The following is a 24203-nucleotide window of genomic DNA, read 5'->3' as shown; positions in this document are numbered from 1 at the left end:
CTTCTAGTTCTATAGGAGGTCATTGCCTAATATTGGTAGGGGGAGTTGTAGGTGGATACTTTATTTTCTTTTATTATACCCATCGAAGAGGCCCTTGATTCTTTTGATCGGGATTCATATTGAAAATAATCTACAATCCCATGACATACTTGCTTATTTGGACATAAATTTCTTTTCTTAATTCATAAATGAAAAGGAATGGTTAATTCCACAAAAGAAGTCTTTTTTCACGAGGTACAACTATAAATTCCTATTTATTTGTTACTGAATCGACCATGACCGATTCCCGGTTTACTTGGGAGTATTTAATACACCCATACTTCTGAGTTTCATGCTACTCTTACTTCTACTAAGAGACATGTCAGATCCAGGGCATCCCAATTTGATTGAATGCTCAAGGCTGGTTAAAGGTGAATATGGATGAGGATTTTTCAAGCTCTAATTCTAGAAGAGGTACTGGTATTGTTGTTAGAGATGTTGTTGGTACTTGTGTTGAGGGTTTTTGTCAGGCTCCAGAGGATGTTTACTGTGTAGAACATGTGGAGGCTCTTTTGTTGGTAAAACAGCTGTGAAGTTTGTAGGAGATAAAGGGTTCTCTCTGGTAGTGTTTGAGATGAATTCTTTAACTCTTTCTAATGTTACTAAGTAGGCGGTCATTCCCCATACTTCCCAATTGGATTGTGTGTATGATGACATCATAGAAATGTTGAATTTCATCCCTGGTTCTATGTTCAAGCATGCTTATCGTCAAGCCAATTGTATGGCTCACTCTTTAGCTTCTTTTGCTTCTATGTCTAGACACTACTAGAAAAACAGGTTCTTTCACACGAATGGTATTGTCACATTGCTTCACACGGACGAATATCTGTGTATAAAGTGTTATAGTACACATGGAAATCAGTGTGTAAATATTTTTCATACTGACTAATGTGGCCACATAGGGTTCAGATTGAAACCCAATATTTTACAAGTCAATTTACACACAGAGTCCATGTGAAATAAATTCAAATTAAGAAATTCTTATAAGGTTGTCAGATGGTAAATTAAAAATTCAAACAGTTTTCAGTGTGAAATTTTAGTTCACACGGATATCTGTGTAAAAATATAAATAAATATTATAATCTCACTTAATTTCACACTGATATCTGTGTAAATATATAAATAAATATTATAATAACCACTTAATTTCACACGGATATTTGTGTAAAAATATAAATAAATATTATATACCCACTTAATTTCACACAGATATCTGTGTAAACAATATAAATAATAAAATTCTAATACCAGCTTAATATTTCACACAGATATTTGTGTAAAAATATTAATAATAAAATTCTAATACCAGCTTAATATTTCACACGGATATTTGTGTAAAAATATTAATAATAAAATTCTAATTCTTCATCTCGATCGAGATTCTTTACTCTTTATTCTCCATCTCCCTCATTCTGAACGATCTCTCATCTCTCTCCGATTTTCTCTCTCAAGAATGGATAGCGAGCTGGGATATTAACATACATACCCAGACACCTAGTCAAGCCGCCTCCAACCTCTAAGCCAAGCCGCCTCCTCTTCCTCCAGACCCTCGTCTCGAGCTCCCAAATTTGAGCATGGAATCGACTGTGAAGCACACCCTAGTGGTGAAGGTGATGGGCCGGACCAGATCTAGAGGTCAAGTGACCCAAGTCTGAGTCAAGTTTCTCGACGACCAGAACTGGTTCATCATGAGAAACGTCAAAGGTCCTGTCCGGGAGGGCAACATCCTCACCCTGCTTGAGTATGATAGAGAAGCAAGAATGCTACGTTGCTAGGTTTTCCTCTTCGTCTTCAACAATGGAAAAGAAAAAAGCTATGTTCTTTGCTTTTAACTGGGTTTATGTTTTGTGGTCTTAATTAGCAAGAAAGACTGGTTATTGTAGTGTTATCCGTAATTCAATTTCCTCACTTAGCTCTTTCTTGTGATTCTTTCTCACAGTATACAGGTCAACACCATTGACCGCGGCAAACAAATAGAGATTCATAATGGTATATATAATCACTTTTGGTTTGTTGTTTATTTGGATTCAAACTTACTGCTCTATATTGCGTCAGAGATTGAGTAATTGAAACTGGATCTTATTTGCACTAATACTTGTGTATGATTTACTGCAATAAGATCCCAGATTTGCAAACTTTCAATGAAGAATGATGAAGGAAAAATTCCCAGATTTGCAAAACTTCAATGAAGGACCTAAAACAACATGAAAATAAATGGAGGACCTAAAAATAAATATCTAATATTTGAATAATCTAGAAATTACAAAAATTCAAATGTTTGTAAATTTGGAAGTTAATATAATTGGGATTCATACGGGACCCACCTAATATAGCTCACACAGACGAGTTTTCCGTGTGAAAGTGATTTAGCAATGCTCGCAACACGCACAAATTCCAAATCCGTGACTGTACTATGTGAAACTACCCATACACATAGATTTCCGTGTGTATTTCAATGTATACACATAGAATCCATCCGTGTGGAAGTACCTGTTTTTCCAGTAGTGAGATCTTCTTTAGTTTGGGAAAACACTCCCCCAAATTTTATTCTTGATGTACTTTCTCCTGATTGTAATTTCGCTTAAGTCTTGAATAAAGATGTCACGCCCCTGATTTTTAACACAAATAAAAATCGATACACAATCTCATAATTATACATGCGTGATCGTTCAATCATCAATATCAAATACCTGGAAAAATTTCCCCCTTTAAACTACATACATATTGATGCCCTGAATCCGCTATGTCAATATTGCCCCGCTCCACAGAGTCATATATTACATAAGCTTACGAATTAAATTGTCAACAACGAAATAAAACGTAAATACTCCTCATAGCTTATACAACGGAAGTCCAAAATAACGGTAATGTCACAAAATTGGCTTCCTACCGTTTAGCTGCAAGTATGCTACCACAACTTCAGCCACGATACGATTATCCTGACCTGCAGGATTAACCCTACACCGTTTGAATGGTGCACCGGGTTGCCACACAACAAACCCGATAAGTTTTTGCAAGCCCGTATGAGTAACTCATACAATCAACATAACTCACACAAGAAATAAGGAAAGCAACTCACACTTTGATTCCTTAAAACCACGCAACATAGAAAACAACTCACTCCTTGGTTTCTATCAAAGCGTAACATAGAAAGCAACTCACTCCTTGATTTCTATCAAATATAACATAGAAAACAACTCACACCTTGAATTCTATCAATCGTACCATAGAAAGCAACTCACACCTTGATTTCTATCAAATTGTTAATAAGGAAAACAACTTGCATCTTGTCCCCTTAAAAACAATTAATAAGGAAGCAACTCACACCTTATTCCCTAAAAACACGTAATCTCATAAGTTTAATATAAGCTTGCCCCATTACCCCATGAATCACAAATGTGGCAGACAGACTAGAGCTTTAACTGAATTAGTAAGAGCAACTCCAACAGCTTCTCTATAATTTTTGTATTATAGAGAAGCAAAAGTCAAACTTTTAGCCTAGTTTTCTTCTCCAACTCCAACAGATTCCCTAGTTTACAGTAATCTATAAAATCTCTATATTCTTCTTTAAAATTTTGGAGTTTGCTGTAAATATAGGGAATTTGGTTTTCTCTCTCCTCACTTTCTCTAAAATAGAGATAGTTATAGGGAATCTGTTGGAGCAAAAGAGGCTCATTTTTCCCTAAAATAGAGAAAAATCAAAATATAGGGAATCTGTTGGAGTTGCTCTAACCACTCGTCCGGCCAAAGACGTGATTACTTGATATTCTGCCCAAGGTCATAGACCTTCATTCCTCGAACTTTTCAGTCCCTTGGAATAAAACATTAAAGAAGTCGCACAGGACTCAAAATGTTACTCAAATCTCAATGCTTTTCAAAACAATCGAAATCAACATTTCCATAATCATTGTTTTCCGAAAAGCCATAACACAAAACAATAAATGAGCATAATCATGCATATTGTTTTCATACACAAATCTCAGTGATTTTCAAAACAAATCGAATCAACAATTCCACAATCATTTGTTTTCCGAAAAGCCACACCCAAAACAATAAAGAGCATCATTCATGCATATTGTTTTCATAAATCAACAAAACCCCCAAATACATATATATTTCACATAAATATATATATATACGTAGTCATTCGCACAGGAATGCCTACTAATACCAACTATAGTTTGCAGTTAAATCAATAACTCTCAAAACGATAAAGGTAATTCCGTTCGTAAATGAATCTTGTGAGATTACTCACCTCGAAACTCCCGCTGCGTCTTTAATATAGAACAAAGCAGCCAATCCACAAAACAACCGTCCAAAAAATACTTCGTCAAGTACCTAATCACATACGGTTCCCACTTAGTAATAATTCACAAACGATTTAAGTCCGAAACCCCTGTTTTGAACTAAAATCCCCAATAGTAGCGCCAATCGAGGCAAAACCACATCCGAGATCTCCCAAAGTCTCTGGAATACTTCCACAATCGATATGTCCAAACCATAAGTCGATCGGATGCTCGGATCCGAATACACGAATCTTCGCCGCCTTCTAGCGTCGCCGTGGGTGAGAATCGCTGCTAGAGGATGTCAGAGGGACGACCAGAGCAAGGAGGCGATATGATCCGGAGAGTTTCATCGCCGGAGGTAGCCGGAGTTCGCAAGAAAAGTCGGGTTGGGTCGGTCGGGTCCAGGTCGTGTCAACCGAGTTTCTTCGATATTGAAGGTGCAGTCGAGAGAGAAGGAAAATGGAATTATGAAAGACTTTTCGGAAATTCCCTATTTATACTAAAATGGAAACTTCTTCCAATGACCATAACTTCTTCATACGAACTCCGATTGACAAGTTCCACATGTCCACGAACTCGTATCGACGCACTCTACAATTTTCATGAAGGAAGTTTTCCTAGAATCCCAACGTATAAAAAGTCAAACTTCGCACGACCCCCTAAACTGTGAAATTCGAATAATTATACGTATGAAAACCATTCCACTTCACATACAACTTACGAATAAAGCATAATAACAATTATTTGTACAACTGGTCTATTATTAATTGCCAAAATTAAATAACGAAAATTCAGGTCATCACAAAAGAGTTGACAATTTTCCCTAAAAAATAAAAGAAAACCATCTGTAGATCCTAGTGGTGTCAAAAAAATGATCTCAACATCACAATGATAAGAGTGTTTCGGAACTATTTTATCTTAGGTGTTGAAGTAAGCTAGGTTACATTTAGTTGTAATGTTAAGTTTGAGAAATCACCATAATATTTTTATTTATTTATCTTTTTATATAGGAAGATGATAATATATTAAGCACCGAAATTACAATTTGTGCCATAATTTTTTTTTTTTTTGATAGTGTCAGGGTTTTTCAAAGGCTTTCTAGGCCCAAGAACTAATCCCTCGGTGCATTTGAAGTGATCCAATCGGGCATTGCAGCACATTGTCTGGCTACTTTAACAGTTTCATGAATCGAATGCGAGTAGGGGAGTTCCTAACCAGAATGTCTGATCACTTAGGCCACTTGCACTGGTTTGCCATAACCTATTAACCTATTTTTGGTATAACAAATAAAGAATATCACTGAAGTAATTTCAGTATATAGATAATTAAGCATAATACAACAATAACAACACATGGAGTTATTAAGAAAAAAAGTGGTTGAACTTAAGTGCCACATTGATCTTCCTTCACTATGTGGATTACATGGTCTTACGCCTTGCAGTTTTCATTCCTTATGCTCCAGTAGACAGATGTGCTTTTGGTTTATTTTTAGCCCTCGAAGAACGACCAAGACATTTGCATTTAGCAGGTAGAGTTGCGGGACTCATAAGAGTTGTTTAATCTTAATTCCAATATTGGGTTATAGATACAAATGTGGTCTTATTCTCCTTAGATCCATAATAAATTCAGGGAATCCATATTAGGTCTTGAGGGGTTGTCAAAAATCGTTACCTATTTTCGCTTTCCCTCTAGGTTAAGCATTGAGCTTAAGGGGTTTTGCCACTTTGAGAAGCCGGGAAAGAAGCCAACGGGCCTTGGAATCCAAAAACGGTAGTTTTTCGATAGAAGCATCATGAAGTTTTGAAATCTGAGCCTAAAAAGACTAATTGGAGGATAGCTTCAGACCCAAGCTATCAATTATCCGAGCACGTCCACGCAACCATTCAACACGAAAAGTGTTAGTAACATTGGAAAACATTGGTGGAGATGGAGAAGGGCTCCTATATTCCTCATTGCTTTCTCCGACTTAACCTCCAGCTCTAAACATTTTGTATCTGCACCAAAAACCCTAACATTGTTTAGAGTAACAACAGAAGGGGCCATCATGAAAATAAATCTCCCTAATCTAAATTCAAATTTTAGTTATTTTTTTGTCACTGTGTTTTTTTTTGCCACGTCAGCTAAAAGCAGTAAAATTTGACAGTGAAGGAGAGAGCAGCGGTGGTAAATGTTGGTGGGAGGGTCTCACCTCCGCGATGCAGATTTAGCAGACGACCTACCTTTCTTCTCAAATCCTCCAGAGACCTGTGAAAGTCTCTCACTCATTTTTTTTTCTGTCAAATTAAATAAAGCTGGAATCGCAGCCCTAGAAACGATGGGATTCGATCGGACCGTCTAGAATGAATCCCTCGCTGTCTTCTTCTTCTTCTTCTCCTCCGTCTTCTACTTCGGCTTCCGCCGGTTCCTGGTTCTCCGGCGTTGTCCGGGGCCGGTCCGACCGGGCCGGGTCCGTTAAGATGGGCTCCGACTCTGGTTCCGGTGGTTCCGGTGACTTTTCCGGCCCCGTCGTGCGGAAGAATCAGTTCCGAGGGGCGCTCTTCAAGTACGGCCCCAAACCAATTCAGGTTAGGTTGAATCAAACATTGCACAATTGAATCGGAAATGGAGTTCGATGCCTTGATCTCTGGTTATGAATCTGTGATTGTGATCTGCAAATATGCAATGTTTATGTGTAGACTAAGATTTGAATTTGGTGCATAAATTGGTGTTGAGCATTTGGTTTTGGTTACTGATTGTTGGTTATGATATGAAGTTTAATCTAGTTTTCGGTATCATGTAAGGTGTATCTAGATTAGTTCAGTGGAAACTGCGAGAGAATAGCAATGTGAGATTGATAGGGTTTTGAAAGGGGAGAAGTCACTTAGTTTCGAGTGTTGGAAGGTTCAATGTATAGCTATTTATTTCGTTCAATGAAGATCAATGTTTACGATTATGATAGCGATAATTGGGAAGGTTCAGTGAGCTGCATGACCTAGAACAGAAAGTAGGTTTTTGTTTGGATTGCTTTTCGTAGGTTTGTGGAGTCAACATATAATTAGTAAGTACAAGTTTAGGTTTAAGAGCTTAATGCCAACATTCTGTTTCGGTGTTAAGGGCCAACATTCAACCAGGACATGCTGTAGCTGTCTTTCCAGTACATTATTTTGTAATGAGAAATTATCCAAATGCTATGTATTTGCTGTTTGCTATGGTTGTCAAGTCTAGCTCCGTCTCTTTGGCTATGCTTGCTTTTGGAGTAGCTTCTCTGTTTATAGATTTTAGTTTCTATATGATGTGTTTAACGATAATATCCTTACAACACAGGTTGCATTTAAAACAGGTGATTATAGACAGCAAGTCATCTTTATTGGTGGATTGACTGATGGCTTTCTGGCAACAGAGTATGTAACAATGTGCTCTTAACTTTTATTAAGTGGCATTTTGTCTTCCATTAATCATGATTGGTAGTTTTTGGTGTTGATAGATTCAATTATGCAAATTTCCACTAATAAATGCTTTCAAATTTTAATGAATTTGAAAGAAATTGTATTGAGAAGTAATCTGTATGGAACTCGAAATGCGTCTATTTGTGTCAAAGGTCCTGGATATGTAACTGCTCAAGACATCATTTTACCACCCTCTGTAGAAATTGTTGATAATACAGCATATCTTTATTTGTAATTCACTGTCATATCAAAAAATAAACAAGGAGAAATTGTTGAATGCTTAAAGCAGGTTATTTCTATCTTATCTTTCTTTTCTGATTTTCAGATACTTGGAACCTCTTGCAATTGCTTTGGACAAGGAGAAATGGTCACTTGTTCAACTACTCATGTCATCTTCATACAATGGATATGGCACTTCCAGCTTGAAACAAGTAACTTATCTTAAGCTAATACATGGTTATTCTTTATACTTGTGTTCCTATGTTTTACTATACTCTCGGAGGAGCAAGAAATGCTTGTCATACAGTTGGGTTTACTTGTATCTTCAATATATATATATATATATATGTTTTTTTTTTAAAGGTCATGGCCTATTTTGACTTTTCAGTAGTTTAAGATCATACCTATTTTGAGCTTTGTGTTTTGTATTCGGTTAAGCCGGGTTTGGAGATAATGACCCCTCGCTGCTCTCTTTTATCTTTTTGACATTTCCTTCTTTTTGAGGTTTTGTGCATCGAAGTTACATAACATATCATTTTTTTATGTATTAAAGGATGCGATGGAACTTGATCAGCTGATTAGTTATTTTATAAACAAAGAAGATTCTGAGGGTGTTGTACTGATTGGCCATAGTACTGGCTGCCAGGTTTGTGCCGGTTGCACCTTAGACTGGAGCTTTTAAAGTTAATTACTCATCAATATTATTTGTTAATGAGTATAACTTGAATTTCTTGTTTTTGGTTATGACTTTAGGACATTGTACATTATATACGCACAAATGCTGCATGCTCTAGAGCGGTTCGTGCTGCCATTCTACAGGTAGTACACTTTCCAGAATTTGTTTTTGTGTTTGTTTTTGTTACTGATACAGTGATACTTGATGTCTGGTGACTGATGCCAACGTTCTTATTCTTGCTTGTGGCACATCTTCCTTATTGTCTACCAATTGAACCTCAACTTGAACTTTTAGCATAACACCAATCAAATTGTTCAGGCTCCAGTCAGTGATCGGGAATACAGAGCAACTCTTCCTGAAACAGCTGCTATGATTGACTTGGCTTCAACCATGATAAATGAAGGTCGCGGATCTCAATTAATGCCAAGTGAAGCAGATTTAGCCCCAATAACTGCCTATCGGTGGGTACACAATGATTTGATCATTCTCTGGAGTAATAAAATGAAAATGGAATTGACCATTACCAATTGTGGGATAAAATGTATTGGAAAGAAAAGTATATCATATTTATAGATTTTGAGTTGCGTGCATAATATAAAGGGACTGACAACATCGATATGGAAACACACACACACACACACACACATTCTGCACCACGTCATTGAGTTTGGCCACTAAATATCATATTGTTATTCTTCCTTGTCTAAAGAGCGAACTTTCTTGCAGGTATCACTCACTTTGTGCATACAACGGGGATGATGACATGTTTAGTTCTGACCTTACTGATGACCAGCTGAGATTGAAACTTGGGCACATGACTAACACACCTTGCCAGGTAGAGTTGCCCAACTTCAAGTAGCACATGTCTAACTGTTTATTTCCTATATCCCTGAAGTTCAGGACTTTGAAAAGAGGAATTTAGTTTTCTAAAATTTAGAAAAAGACAGTGCCATATTATCCATTAGGCAACTTTATAACAATAAAATTTTAAAAGGGAAAAAATGGATAGAAGATCCAAATGACAGGACAATGGGTCTTATAGGTTAAGCCAAGTAAAAATGACTAATATAGATAATCACCCTCTGATGACAAGCATGCATTTTGGTTAATTTTTAGACGAGAAGGACGCTTCTTTCTCTTTTCGTGCATTGTAACATCAATTGTAAAAATCAGATCAAGTCAAAATTTTCTGCAGGTTATTTATTCCATGGCTGATGAGTATGTGCCAGACTATGTTGACAAGAAAGCATTGGTTCAAAGGTAACTAACTATTTCTTATATTACCTCTATTATGTGTTGCATAAGAACCATTTGAAAGTAGTTCAGATAATGATTGGAAAAAAGAAAGAAAAAGGATTTGTTATCTTGGTCTTTAAAATGAGCACGATGGGTGATGTGTTGGAATTTATGTAACTCATGCAGATTGTGCAAAGCAATGGGTGGTGCAGAAAAGGTTGAAATTGAACATGGAAATCACTCCCTTTCTAACAGAGTTCATGAAGCTGTCGATGCGATGATTGATTTTGTTAAGAGAGACGGACCTAAAGGGTGGGATGATCCATGGAATTAGTGTGGTGCGTTATGGTCGTATTTTCAATTCTAAGTTCTTTCTTTTCATTCCATTCTTATTTATTTCCTCTTTGGTTTCTTAGTCCTTTCATTTTCTCGTCTTTTTTATACTAGAGGTCAAGTAAATTGTAATCTTATATTGCTCATGTTGTTGAAAAGAGAGAACATCCTTGTTTTGCCCGGCTCTGGCAGTTTCGAATTGAACTCATGTGAATAGCTTAACCATTTATTCCTATAAGAAAATGTGATCATGTTATCATCTTATGGTGGGTTGCTTAATGTTTTCGAGTGTTGCAGCTGTAGCCTTGTAGGGTTTACTGTCAATGACAATAGCCTCATTTACATCTACATATTCCTTGGTAACATCTAACACAAACATTTCTTAGTGTCCTCAGATGTTTTGGGATGTGTCCAAGATAGGAGTCTGGCTGTACCTTTAGAAAACCAGAAACATAGCTGTTAGCCATAGCTTGTCTTTTATCTTTTGGATTTTGGTGATTCAGGCATATCTGAAAGAATGAGAGCTGCTTGGAATCGTTGTTGAAGAAACAAATATGGGGAAGCAATTGAAGGTGGAAGGCGACCGTTGGTAGATGGATGGTGGGGGTTGGTTGTTGGTACCCACCATTAGGTTTGGCGCAATTTTTCTTTGAAGAATGTCAAATTCATGATTTATGAACAACTTTTTGGCATGAGAATCCAGAGGTCATGGGAACTTATTTTGATCACATATTCATCCTCAGATGGATGCTTATTTTTCTTAGCCAAAGGCCACTTAGAGCTTCACACACTTCAACATCACTTTACCTCTTTGCTGACTTTTCGACATCCATTACGCCACCCACCCATTGTCTCTCTTGTTTTTGAGAAAAATTGATGAAACTTCATTACCCAAAAATACATTACAATGATTGTCAAGATAGGCAGAGGGAACTTAAACTAGGAAGACCAGCTAAACCGTACCGAGCAAGTCTGTGCACTGGTCTCCCAATAAATATGCTGAAATTGACCTGAATGTCCTCATACAAAGCTCGCATAACAATAGAACCTTAGTAGGGTTCTGCACTCTGTGAACCAGCTCCAAAGAAATCCGACTCGAATCGAACAGGACTAAAGTCCATTGTTCATCTGTAGCTGACATGCTATCCTTCCAGCAATAGCCGCCACTTGTACTGACTAGGTCACCAAAGTCAACCCCATAGTACAGCCCATTTGGAAGGAACCATTGTGATCACGAACCACCAGACTAACACCACAAGTGTTGTTGGGAAACATGCAAGCTGGAAAGCAAGATAAGTAGATAACGTAGTGTTAAGCGCGGCCATTCGACAGATTGCAATGATATCTTCTCAATTTAACCACTTATTAGATATTGAGTTTTAATCTAAAAGACATCGATACAATTAACTGTGAGTCATCCACTTATATGTTATATATATTTTTTTTTGAGTTAATTCGATTCAAGTCCTTTTTGTTATATAAAAATTAGATCTAGTCCGAGCATATTTTCTTGTTAATTGCGGTCCATTTGCTTTTTTTTAATAGTCCAATTTGCCCTTAGAACCAAATAAGGTAAATAATTTCAAATTCACTAATTAGATCACAATTTTAGCTCAATTTTAAATTCAAATTCCAAAATTTACAATTCATCAATAAATAATTTTCAGACGCAGAAAACTAAATACATTCATACAAACTCAATATACCTAAGATGTAGGTATATACTAGGATGAAAAACATTTGAACAAAAATTCAAACATTATTGCTTCATTTGTATGTATATAGTAGGTATTTAAAGTTGTATCATAGAGATTTAATCTACCTAGACATATGAAGCAGGAAAAAGAAAAACATATAATATATTCCCAATCTAATCAAAAGGTACAAATATGTATATATAGAACTTCTACCTAATTAAAAGATAAAATGTATGAAAGAGAAAATGTGAGACAATGATGGAACCTTAGATATAGAGATATAGAGAAACTTGATTTTTTTTTAAACTTGTGAAATCTTACCTATAAATAAGGCATGTAAATGTGAAATAAAAATGTCTTATCAAATTCTAGGACAAATCTTACCTATAACACCATAATCGATTCTATATTAAAGGTAAGCAAAAACTTCTTACCAAATCTATAATAAAGATAGCTGCGAATTCTCTCTAATCTTGGATCAACAATACTGTAAATGTCTCCTTGCGCAAGCATGGAAGCAACCCATTGACTAATGTGAATTCTCTCTACAGTTCCTGATATAACAGGTCGGTTTGTGATAATTTCCAACAGCACAATCCCAAAGCTATAAACATCACTTTTCTCATTTAACCTGCTTGTTAGGTAGTACCTGCAGCAAAGCCAAACCATGCAACTCGAATCACAATGATTTCGCAAAATTACAACGTTGGATTGAAGTTTGAAAAATAAAGATTTGAAAACTAATGATGATCAGTAAACTAAAATTAATCTAGAAGTACTACTTACTCATGGTCAAGGTACCCGGGAGTACCAGCAACGCCAGTTGTTATATGAGTCACAAGGTCTGTAGGGAAATTTCTGGATAGGCCAAAATCAGATACTTTGGCTTGGAAGTTTTCAGTCAGCAAGATGTTTCCTGATTTCACATCCCTATGAATTATAGGTGGCTTACAACCATAATGCAGTTACTCCAACCTTGCATTTCAAAATTCATCACAAAAACTTTCAACAAAAAGAGGTAAAAACATGGACCAAAATCATTAAGTTGCTGACCTTGTGCAGTGTCTACTGCTATTCGAAGTCTGTCTTCCCAACCCAAAGTAGTGGAACTGTCATCTAAATCCATGGTAAGGTATGATCATTTTATATAGGGTGTAGAAAAATGATGGTAAGGTATGTAAAATGATCATAAGTTATAATTTTTTTTAATGAAGATGCATCAATTAAGGATATTATTGTGCTGATGACATATTATAATTGATGTGGTTTTCATGAATACCAAATTGATTGAAAAACAACATTAACTCTCAATTTATTGATACATAAATTATTGATTGTTTTGAGTAATATTGTTATGGGTAAATTTGGTATGTGAAAAAGTAGAAGTTGACTCATCATGCTAATATAGGAAAGTAAGCTGATGTGGATGCTTAGTCACTGGACCGCAATTAAAAAAACTTTTCGTCCGGATTACAATCAAAACAGGTCATGGTTTTGGGACTTTAAACTAATTACTTTTCTCTCCAACTCTGTAGTATGCACGAGTAATCTCTGCATTTATGAGTACAGTTTTGCTCATCTAATAGACAATTTTCAGTATTGTGAAGGATAAATACATCTCAACTACATGTATTAAATTTTAAACCTGGAATTATAACAACTACAAACTGTGCATTTGTTTCCATTTTCCAACCATCAGATTCACTTATCTCTCACAGTTCCTTATAAACTGTCCCTTAAGCAAGCATTTCTCTATATGAGCAATCATTTTTGATGCTATTGATTTCAAAGTGGTTCAACATTCACCTTCTTGCATAGGAGGTTCGCCTTAGTACTACAAATTTTTACCTAGCCTGATACCTGAGCTTTTCGTATAGCTATCCTGAGATCTATATTCTGCAATCCCATAAATATCTGATGTTTTCTACATATTTGTATTCAAAAAGTTCCGATGTTAGCATCATAATTCCAAAACCTACCATTTTAGTCCAATTTTAAGAAATAGAATGTGACTTGAAATCCATTTTTACTTGTATGGTTATTCGGGGGACGTCGTACTTTTTATTTTGATAGAAATCATAATTTCATTCAAATAAAATTCAAAAACTTAAATGACCCATGACACACCTTATTCGTCAATATTCGGGGGGAAGTTTGATCACAAAAATCCCTCGATAAAAGCTACTCATTAACAACTTGACTGAAGTTCATTTTATTGCCAGGAAAATAAAAAATAAAAAGTATCCCTTTTTTTTTTTTTTTTTTGAAATTGAAAAAGAAGTATCTCTTAATGACGGATTAACATTTCGTTGCACCATACGATCGAAATAGACACCTCGACGAGCAAAAAAATTTGGTTTGATTCCATGCATGAGTTAACAAGAAGAGGAGGATCATTTGCAATTGAAATCATCTATCAAACTCAGCACGAAGGTTTGAAGTTTGAACTACCTGAGAGGAGAGGCAATATCTGCACGTACATAATAGAGGTAGAGCGATCATGTCAATAGTCGTTGTTAGTTACTTGATTAGTTTCTCAAAGGCACTTTGAGTTGGAATGAAGCATGGGGTTTGCCTACACAAACTTGATTGTGTGATTGCTGGTCGTTCATCACGCAGTATGTACCAAGAATAAGTTATATTCGGTTGACAATGTGCTTAATTATTAGTTCAATCATAAATTGCATGTTTCATAACGTAATGAAAGCCACACAAAACTTCTTTCTCTCCTAATCTTATCCTCATTATCGTCTACTTTTGTCTCAAGGGGACAGCTTACCAAATCTAACAAATTACTACCGACTATGTATGAAAGGCATTACTAATTTCTATAAAAACTAATTTAAGATTGTTGGCTGATTTTGTTTGTGTTGATGATATTTATCTCAGAAATAGTATAGTGGTGTGTTTATACCTTTTTTGAAGTTTAGAGCATAACATATTACATTAAAATTTAAGGCCATACATTTTTAGATGTAAACACAAACTCAATATATTTGCAAACAATATCCTCCAACAATGCAATAATATGCTCAAAATTTCGGACCGTCACTAAAATTCAATACTAAGAACATTTAATGATGTTTTGTTGTTTTATATTCTTTTTCATACGATAATATCAACATTGAAACTTTTTCAATTCATTTGTCTATGTTTTAACGGTGGACTATCCGATGCAATGATAAACTAACGCATGTTACTCGTAAACTAGAAAGAATTTAATCTACTATTGATGAACCGATACAACTGTCTTACAAAAATTTTTCATATACTAAAAATAAAGTCTAGATAAAAAAAATGGTTTGTGTGGGGAGGAGATCACATGTGCCCAATTAGTATATCCCTATTTTATCACCTATTCCACTCATTGACACATGTCCTCTCACTTAACAGAAGATTAACTCTGTAACCTTTGTTAAGTCCATTATTTTCTATTCTTTTTTTTATTAAAAATTTAAATAGACAATTAACTGAAAAGAGAAAACATGAAAATACCACTTTGTGCATGTCAATACCTCTTCATTTCCTCTTTCAGATCAAAATCAAAGAAACAAAAAATACAAAGCATCCTCTTATCTCTATATTCTTAATTTCCTTCCCTTAATCCTCTACAGACTTGCATTTTAGATCCACACCATGTAAACGAAAACGATGTTCCTTACAATCGAGACGCTGACTCGCTGCGATTAACAAGAGAGGGCAATGAGAGTGGCTTCTGGATGCAAATTAGCATGGCTATGGAAGGGTAGGAAACCATATTTGGGTTGGATTAAGTTGGATGTGTGTTATACCTGATGGGTAAGCTTTTGCATCCGAGGTTCCAAGTAATGGAATTTCAATTTACTGGTTATAAGGAAACCATATTTGCAGGTTTCCTGGGTTCTTCAAGGGCACATTGAATTATTGGTATCCAGGTATATAAGGAAACATTCGCTTATGTTCTATAACAATAGTTTGGGTTCCGAATAGTCTCTTTTGTCTCCACTTTACTAAAACTAGCCTCTGCACGTGTTATCGTTGAAATAAGAAGAACATGAGACTTGATGAAGTTCCTCAATTTTATATTTTTTAAGTTTTCTTTTAATTATACCGTAATAACCATTTTAAATAATTTTATTATGAGTTTTTATTTTTATTTTAAGGGGTATTGTAGATATTTCAAAGTTTGGTGAAGCCTTTGACACTAAATTTTAGCTTTCCCTTTTGTTATAGTAGAGATCAAATTGTAATTGAAACTTTGAATTCTTCAATGATAATCTGCGATCAAACTTTTGAATTTGTTTATCAAGCAAAATTATCTTCCTACGGTTGATTGTGAGGGACTTGAGTATATTAAATATGATATGGGTTTCAAAATGACGTGTTTTGATTCCTTGAATAATTAGGGCTAAAATGTGAAGAATTCTTGAGAGAGAGAAGGCGATGAGGATGAAGGAAATGAATAAATCTGATCTTTTTAATTAAAAATAATGCAACTTATCAGAGTCAAGTCACTGTGTTTGGAAACAGGTGATCTCCTTCCGTATATGCGAGGTTAAAATGATGTGTAATTCCACCGAAGCTTTTTCTCCTGTCCAATGTGGGTCGGTCTCTAGGTTTTGGCCTTTTTCGTGCTCCTTCCACCTCCACACACCCACCAATTTTAAAACCTCACCATGTGAAGACAAGGTGGCACCATAACCCATAACCAGTGAAAGCCACCGATCCATTATGGGGGCCTTCCTTACTCTTTTCAAAATTGACCCAAATACCCCTACCTCGCACACACCGACGCTCCTCCCAATTTGGTCCCCTTGTCGGTGCATTCCTCATCTACCTCACCGCCACTCCCATCACTACACCGAGGGCATTTCGGTCCACCCACATTAAAACTGTCTGTCCTTATTCAAGGCAGCGACAGCACCAGCTTTTCCCTTGTAATAATAACACCTCTGTTTTTTCTCCTGTCCTATAATAAACCGCCATCATTAGAAAGAGAGAAGGAAAGAGTAGGACTCTTTCTCTTTCAATTTTCTCCGAAAGCTTTGTTTTAGTTTAGGCATAGGATTCTATATACAAACTGAACAATCAAAAATCTTGGCTGCATTGTGTTCTTCAGAAGTCAGAACCCTAGTAGGCTAGTACTAATCAAACACTTACCCAGTAAGTAAAGCTTTAATCTTTTTCTTTATGCCACTATTATTATATGTATCGCCTCGCCAAAATCGATAAAAACACATTCTTGTCGTCAAAGCTAACAGTTTTTTTTTCTTTTTCAGCAATTAGCTTTCTGGGTTTTTGAGCATTGTTTATTCATTGTTTGCTCTTATTGTCGCAGTGGTTTTAGTGATGCCGGAGAAGGGAGCTATGAGCTGGCCTTCATCGTCAAAACAAAGTCCTCTGCTTCAATGGCGACTTGCGTTACTTACAGCTCTGGTTCTTGTGGGAATGGTGTTGATTTGGAGCATGGATGCAACAACTATGAAGAACTTGGTTGAAGCTACCAAGTCTCAGCAAGGTTATTTCACTACAAAGGTTAGTACTTTTGCTAATAATCTTGCTCAGAACCATGAGAATGTTGAAGTTAGCACAGCCCCCAGTGTAGTTAATCAGACCCAGAAAGAAACCGACTCGACTCAGTTGAAACCCGAGATTGATTCTCAGAACCCAGTGAATGATAGCACAGCCCCCATTGTAGTTAATCAGACCCAGAAAGAAACAAACTTAGCCCAGAAAGAAACCAACTTGACCCGGTTGAAACCCGAGATTGATTCTCAGAACCCAGTGAATGATACCCAGTATGAGACCCTTTCTGGTCAGAAATCAACTGGGGTTTCTGTGATTCCTGCTATGTTGAAGTGGGTTTCTGCTAATTTAGAGCCTGATGTGACAAAGAGTCTCCTAGCTAAATGGTTAGCACCAGGAGGAGAGCCTTGTAGAGATGCTAGGACTGTTGGAATAGCAATTCCTGGTTTGGATGGTAAGGATCTGGTTGAGTTGTCAGCTGGTGAAATCTATGAGTTTGGGTTTCAAGCTTTAGATGAGAATAAGAAGCCTAGGTGTCTAGGTGGGGATTACTTTGAGACAGATCTTTCTGGGGAGTCATGGAAATCTAGGCCTGTTGTGAAAGATTTTGGTAATGGGTCTTATTCGCTTTCGCTTCAAGTTCATCCAGACTTTGTGGGATCTTACAATCTTACTATAATCCTACTGTTTAGGCATTTTGAGGGTCTTAAATTCTCACCTAACCGGTTTGCATACGATAGAGAGCTTCGCAGAATTCCAATCAGGTTTTACAAAGGCTCGGCTCAATTGCCAGAGCTACAAGTTTGCAAAGAATCTGATTTTGGAAGAGATGTTTGGACTGGAAGGTGGACTAGGCATGGTAAGAATGACAAGTGTGAGATTAGTCAGGATGGTCGATACAGGTGCTTATCCCCAAGTTTTCCTTGCCTGAGTCCTTGGTGTAATGGTTCATTGGGGTCTTTGGAAAGTAATGGTTGGGTTTACTCCACACATTGTTCGTTCAGATTGTTTTCAGCTGATTCTGCTTGGAATTGCTTGAATAACCGGTGGCTTTTCTTCTGGGGTGATTCCAATCACGTTGATTCGATACGAAACATTCTCAACTTTATCTTGGATATGCCTGAAGTGCTTTCAGTTCCTAGACGGTTTGATATGCACTTCACAAACCCGAAAGACCCTTCACAGAAGGTTCGAATTACAAGCCTTTTTAATGGTCATTGGAATGAAACACAGAATTACCAGGGTTTGAATTCCTTGAAAGATGAAGGATTCAGGAATTTGATCAAGAAGTATTTCTCGGAAGAAAAAGTTCCAGATACTATAATCATGAACTCAGGCTTACATGATGGCGTATTTTGGTCCAACATAAGATCTTTTTCTGCTGGGGCAAGCTATGCAGCATCATTTTGGGTGGAAGTTATGGATTCAATAAGGCAGAGAGGTTTGGTGGTGCCAAAAGTCTTTTACCGGACCACAATAGCCACTGGTGGGTATGCGCGAACTCTGGCGTTTAATCCTAATAAGATGGAGACATTCAATTGGATACTCATAGAGAAATTGAAGCAAGCTGGTATCCTTACTGGTGTGATTGACAATTTTGACATGACCTTCCCGTGGCATTTTGATAATCGTTGCAATGATGGAGTGCACTATGGCCGAGCTCCTGCAAAGGCAAAGTGGAGGGATGGCCTCATTGGACACCACTATTTTGTGGACCTTATGCTGGATCATATAGTGCTGAATGTATTATGTACAACCAGATAGGAAGCTGCTGCAAACATGTGAAGCAATTCAAATTTTTGCTGAAATTTTTCAACAAGTGGTGTTCCAGTGCTATCAAGAGTATCTGAAATGCAGGCTCATCCCTGAATGCCAGAATGAAGGGCATTAGCTTAAGAGAGCTGTGAATTGAAGGCAAAGTATGACGTATATGAGGTGGAGCATTCTTGGTTTTGATCCATATTGTTCATTAGATTGAGTTTGGCATATTCTTTATTTGTTTATATATAGTTAGATATGGTTAGAGTCGAGTGATCCCACAGGTTGTACAGCATAAGAGGTTCTTGAATTTTAAGAAATTAATGAATTTGTATGAGCTATCATCATCTTAAGGTATTGTATATCTTTTACATGCTTCTTCAGCAGGGTTGCCCTTTCTCGATCTTGTTAGTTCTTATGCATTATGGCAATATCTTTTTAGGCATAACCATTGTGCATTGTATATCTTTCACACAGTTGTTGGTTTTAATTAAGAGCAAACACCAATAGCCCACCACCGCCATCACCAGTTAACCACCCTACAATACTTTCGAAACCCTCCAAACTTTTTGCAAGTCAAAGCCTTGACGTTGAAGGGAAACTGGGAAAGCCAGTATAGCTGTTGGCTTGTTGGAGCTAGATTGGCCTCCTTGCCTCAAAAGGGTTCGTTGATATCGTTAAATCGTTAATCCAATGAATGTTAAATGAACAAAATGATTAATAAGTATGGAAACAGAAACCTGCCTTCCCTTATAAGTTTCGTTGATCTGAACTTGGTCGATTTTACTGCTAATCAAGGTGTTGCATGCATATGTTTTTGAGTAGTTGTTGGCCTACATTGTTAATTTGATAAGTGAACTGTAAAACTAAATTACAAACAAGCTCACACAAAAAACATGTTCAACACCACTTATCAGAAGACCAAAACACATACCATTGACGTCCAAGGTTGAAGCCATCGTAGCAGCTGAAGAAACAAAAGATGAAGGCGAGGTTGAAGTCTTTTGCTATTCACCAACTGTAGCTTCTGAATGGGCAGAACACAATGCTTGTAGAACGGTGGTGATAACAGGGACCCTAACCTTTTATTTATATAAGTTCAAGTCCTAGGAATCCTCCCGTAAAGGTTTTCCTTATCGAACAAGACTTGTATCTTAGATTCCTAATGCATCACAGTTTAGGACTTTCTTGTAGTCCAAATAATGGATTCCTAATCAATGATAAATACACTATCACATTAGATATCTAGGTTGATTCTTTTCCATATCCATGTTGTATTCGATTTAATGCTTTGATGGTTTCCTAGTTGCTCTAGGATAACTTGTGATGAGTCCACAATTGATCTAACAATCTCCCACTTGGACTATCACTGGTTATCTAGGACAACCAAAATTGAACAACGTCAACTCGTTTACAACCAACTGTAGTGTGCACCAAAATAAGGAAAAGTCTCAAAATCCATTCAACATGGTCAAAACACAGTAGCTTAAGCAGAGCAAGGAAAAGCATACATTTTAACAAAAATGCAGCACTTCCAGACCACTATCATAAACTCCTGCATTCCACATATGCTATTAAAACAAAAGATGCAGTATATGAACATCGTGTATTACCAGAAGATCATATACCTAAATGGTCCAACTGAATGTTTCAAAACGAAACTCAAGCATAACTGAAAACACTGATGGCCTTAATGCTTGTACTTTAAACTGAAAGAACATGTTCACTGAAATTACAAGACCATCTGACATTTAGATAAATCAAGAACACAAAATAAAGTTGCAGAGAATTTTAATAAAATTGCAGTAACACAACTTGAATGAAATACCTCGAGAATTTTATTGATAATCAAAATTCAATAATACATAAAGTTGTGATGATGAATAGACTGGAATTCATAACTACCAGAACCTTACAAGAACTTAGAAAATACAAAACTCATAAAAATTTGCTCTTAATAAATAGACTCCCACTGAACTCAAGAACCTAAACTAGGTAAAACACCAATGTTCTCAAAATGTTTCTTGAAGGCTGCAACTGACAATGCCTTAGTGAATGGATCTGCAAGCTGAAAGTCTGTGCTTATACTTAATATTGAAATTTCACCATGCTTGACTCTGTCCCTCACACTGTAATACTTGAGGTCAATATGCTTTGAGTTATTTGACCTTTTACTGTTTTTACTGAAGAACACAGCTGCCTCATTGTCACAATAAATTACAAGAGCATCAGAAACTATATGACTTAAAATCCTAGTCTGCATCAAGAAATTTCTAATCCATAGCCCTTCACACATTCCTTCATACACTGCAATGAACTCTGCCTGCATTGTAGAAGTTGTCACTAAGGTTTGTTTCATGGTTTTCCAAGCAATAGCCCCTTCTGCAAGCATACAGACATATCCACAAGTTGACTTCTTGGAATCAGGATAATTTCCTGCAAAATCTGAGTCTGTGTATCCTACAAGCTTCAATTTTTCCATATGTCTATACCTTGCATGTGGTTTTTAGTCCTCTGCAAGTACCTGAGTACTTTCTTTCCAGCTACCCAGTGTTCATGACCTGGATTAGACTGAAACCTGGAAAGAATACCAACTGCAAAAGACAAGTCAGGTCTAGTGCAGACCTGAGCATACAACTCCATATCCACCTTTTCTACTTCATTATTTGGACTTTGTTTCTTAGTGAGCTTATCTCCTTTAGACATTGGAACTTCCCCTGATGCACAAGTCTCCATGCCAAATCTTTTCAGTATTTTGGCAATATAGCTTTGCTGGGATAAACCTAGCAGCCCCTGTGCTCTATCTCTCTTAATTTCTATTCCTAGTACATATGATGCCTCTCCTAAATCTTTCATGTCAAAATTCTTTGACAGAAAAGCTTTGGTTTCTTTAAGTAGCTTTAAATTGCTACTGGCCAACAAAATGTCATCAACATAAAGTACTAGAAATATAAATTGGTTTCCAGATGTTTTGAGATAAACACACTCATCCACTAGATTCTCAGTGAATGCAAAAGAAGAAATCACAGAGTCAAACTTTTTATACCACTGTCTAGAGGCCTGTTTTAAACCATAAATGGATTTCCTTAACCTGCAGACTAAGTCTTCCGTACCTGGTTCCATAAACCCTTCAGGCTGCTTCATGTAAATAACCTCATCGAGTTCTCCATTCAAGAAGGCTGTCTTGACGTCCATCTGATGTAGCTCCATGTCAAACTGAGCTACAAGTGCCATAATGATCCTAAAAGAGTCTATCGTTGAAACTGGGGAAAAAGTTTCAGTAAAATCAATACCCTCCTTTTGTGTGAAACCCTTGGCAACTAACCTAGCTTTATGTCTCTCAATATTCCCATTTGCATCCCTCTTGGTTTTAAACACCCACTTGTAGCCTATAGCCTTTTGTTTGGGGTCAGGTTTCACTAAATCTCAAACTGCATTGTGGTTCATGGACTCAATCTCAGCTTCCATAGCTTGTTTCCACTCATTTGACTGACTGCTTTCAATAGCTTGATTGAACGTAACTGGGTCATTGTCATCTGCAAGATCAATTTCAACTTCATGTTCTTGCAAATAAACAATGTAGTCAGAATCTTCCCCCCCCCCCCCCCCCCAAAGTTGGTTTCCTTGCTCTATGAGACCTTCTTAATTGGGGATTTTGATTTTGTTGTGGTTCTACAGGCTGATCTTGAGGTTCTACAGCCTGTGGTTGATCAGTTAAGGGTTCAGGGTTAGCTTGATCATCTTCAAAATGCATTTCTTGATCAACAAGTTGATCTTATGCATTTTGAGTTTCTGGAACACTAGTGGCTGCTTGTGTATCTTGAACTATAGGCAATATACTTTCAGTATGTGCATTATCCACAATTTCTTCAAATTCTGAAGATAAATCTTCCAAACTTGTATTGTGAATTTTCTCATCCAAGAATTTTACTTGATGTGTTTCAAAAATTCTTGGTGAGTGTTGAGCTGCATAAAGCTTATAACCCTTAGATTTTTCAGGGTAGCCTATAAAATAGCAGCTTACTGTTTTAGGATCAAGTTTGTTAATGTTTGGATTGTAGATTCTAGCTTCTGCAGGGCAGCCCCACACATGACAATGGTGGAGGCTAGGCTTTCTGCCACACCATAACTCAAAAGCAGTTTTCTCTATAGCTTTACTAGGTGTTCTATTGCAAACATAGTTTGCAGTCCTTAAAGCTTCACCCCATAAAAACCTAGGTAGGCCTGTTGTGCACATCATGCTCCTGACCATATTCAAAAGTGTCCTATTCTTTCTCTCAGCCACACCATTTTGCTAAGGATTATATGGTGTGGTATATTGAGCCTTAATGCCTTGTTCTTGCAGAAACAAGGCAAAAGGACCCTTTTGTTGTCCACTCTCTGTGTATTTTCCATAAAATTCACCACCTCTATCTGATCTAACAGTTTTGATTTTCTTCTCTAGTTGTTTTTCTACTTCAGCCTTAAATATTTGAAAGGCTTTAAGTGCTTGAGATTTTTCTGAAAGTAGATAAACATAACAATATCTGGAGAAGTCATCGATGAAAGTTATGAAATATACGTTTCCACAGATTGTTTGAGTTCTAAATGGACCACAAATGTCAGTGTGTATGAGCTCTAAAAGTGCTTGGCTTCTGTGTGCAATCTTTTTTCTTAAGTTGGTTATTTTTCCCTTAAAACATTCAACACAATCTTGTAAATCAGAAAAGTCAAGTTCATTCAAGATATTGTTTTTAACCAAAAGTTTCAATCTCTCTTTTGATATATGGCCAAGTCTTCTATGCCACAAAAATGCAGACTTTTCATTGCATTTAGTTCTTTTAACACTAGTTAAAGTGTTACTCGATGTGTTATTGTTTTCAACAAGAGAAATTTCTTGTTGACTGTGTGAACAATTTAACTGTAGGTAATCATTCAATATAACACCATAACCAATTTGAACTGAATCTTTAGAAATAATAATTCCATTATTGTCAATAAGAAGTCTACATCTAGATTTGACCAAAAGAGAAACTGAAATTAAATTCCT

General features: G+C 36.6%; 2 protein-coding genes and 1 pseudogene across 5 annotated transcripts; all 3 read left to right on the top strand.

Moving 5' to 3' along the window:
* The first annotated feature begins 1613 nt into the window (after window positions 1-1613).
* On the top strand, window positions 1614-1814 carry LOC112199367 (annotated as a pseudogene).
* A 4674-nt stretch (window positions 1815-6488) lies between these two features.
* LOC112200740 (UPF0613 protein PB24D3.06c) lies at window positions 6489-10942 on the top strand. 3 transcript variants are annotated; one of them, XM_024341745.2, is made up of 10 exons: window positions 6489-6889; window positions 7629-7705; window positions 8076-8181; window positions 8523-8615; window positions 8723-8788; window positions 8940-9106; window positions 9372-9480; window positions 9841-9905; window positions 10068-10219; window positions 10718-10942. In XM_024341745.2, the coding sequence occupies exons 1-9, from the start codon at window positions 6665-6667 to the stop codon at window positions 10213-10215; spliced, it is 1056 nt and encodes a 351-aa protein (XP_024197513.1). In that variant the 5' UTR covers window positions 6489-6664; the 3' UTR covers window positions 10216-10219; window positions 10718-10942. The 3 variants fall into 3 exon arrangements, with proteins under 3 accessions (XP_024197513.1, XP_024197512.1, XP_024197514.1); XM_024341744.2 differs by lacking the exon at window positions 10718-10942 and having other exon boundaries at window positions 6490-6889; window positions 10068-10478; XM_024341746.2 differs by lacking the exon at window positions 10718-10942 and having other exon boundaries at window positions 6494-6889; window positions 8964-9106; window positions 10068-10478.
* A 4481-nt stretch (window positions 10943-15423) lies between these two features.
* Window positions 15424-19551, top strand: LOC112200464. Of its 2 annotated transcripts, XM_040518512.1 has the most exons (3): window positions 15424-15709; window positions 15782-15825; window positions 17229-19551. In XM_040518512.1, the coding sequence occupies exons 1-3, from the start codon at window positions 15690-15692 to the stop codon at window positions 19178-19180; spliced, it is 2016 nt and encodes a 671-aa protein (XP_040374446.1). In that variant the 5' UTR covers window positions 15424-15689; the 3' UTR covers window positions 19181-19551. The 2 variants fall into 2 exon arrangements, with proteins under 2 accessions (XP_040374446.1, XP_024197260.1); XM_024341492.2 differs by lacking the exons at window positions 15424-15709; window positions 15782-15825 and adding an exon at window positions 16829-17053.
* The last annotated feature ends 4652 nt before the right edge of the window (window positions 19552-24203 follow it).

This window comes from Rosa chinensis, chromosome 4 (genome assembly GCF_002994745.2).
Source record: "Rosa chinensis cultivar Old Blush chromosome 4, RchiOBHm-V2, whole genome shotgun sequence".
Lineage (NCBI taxonomy): Eukaryota > Viridiplantae > Streptophyta > Magnoliopsida > Rosales > Rosaceae > Rosa > Rosa chinensis.
Note: the sequence above shows the minus strand (reverse complement) of the source record. Positions and strands in the feature narration are given on the sequence as shown.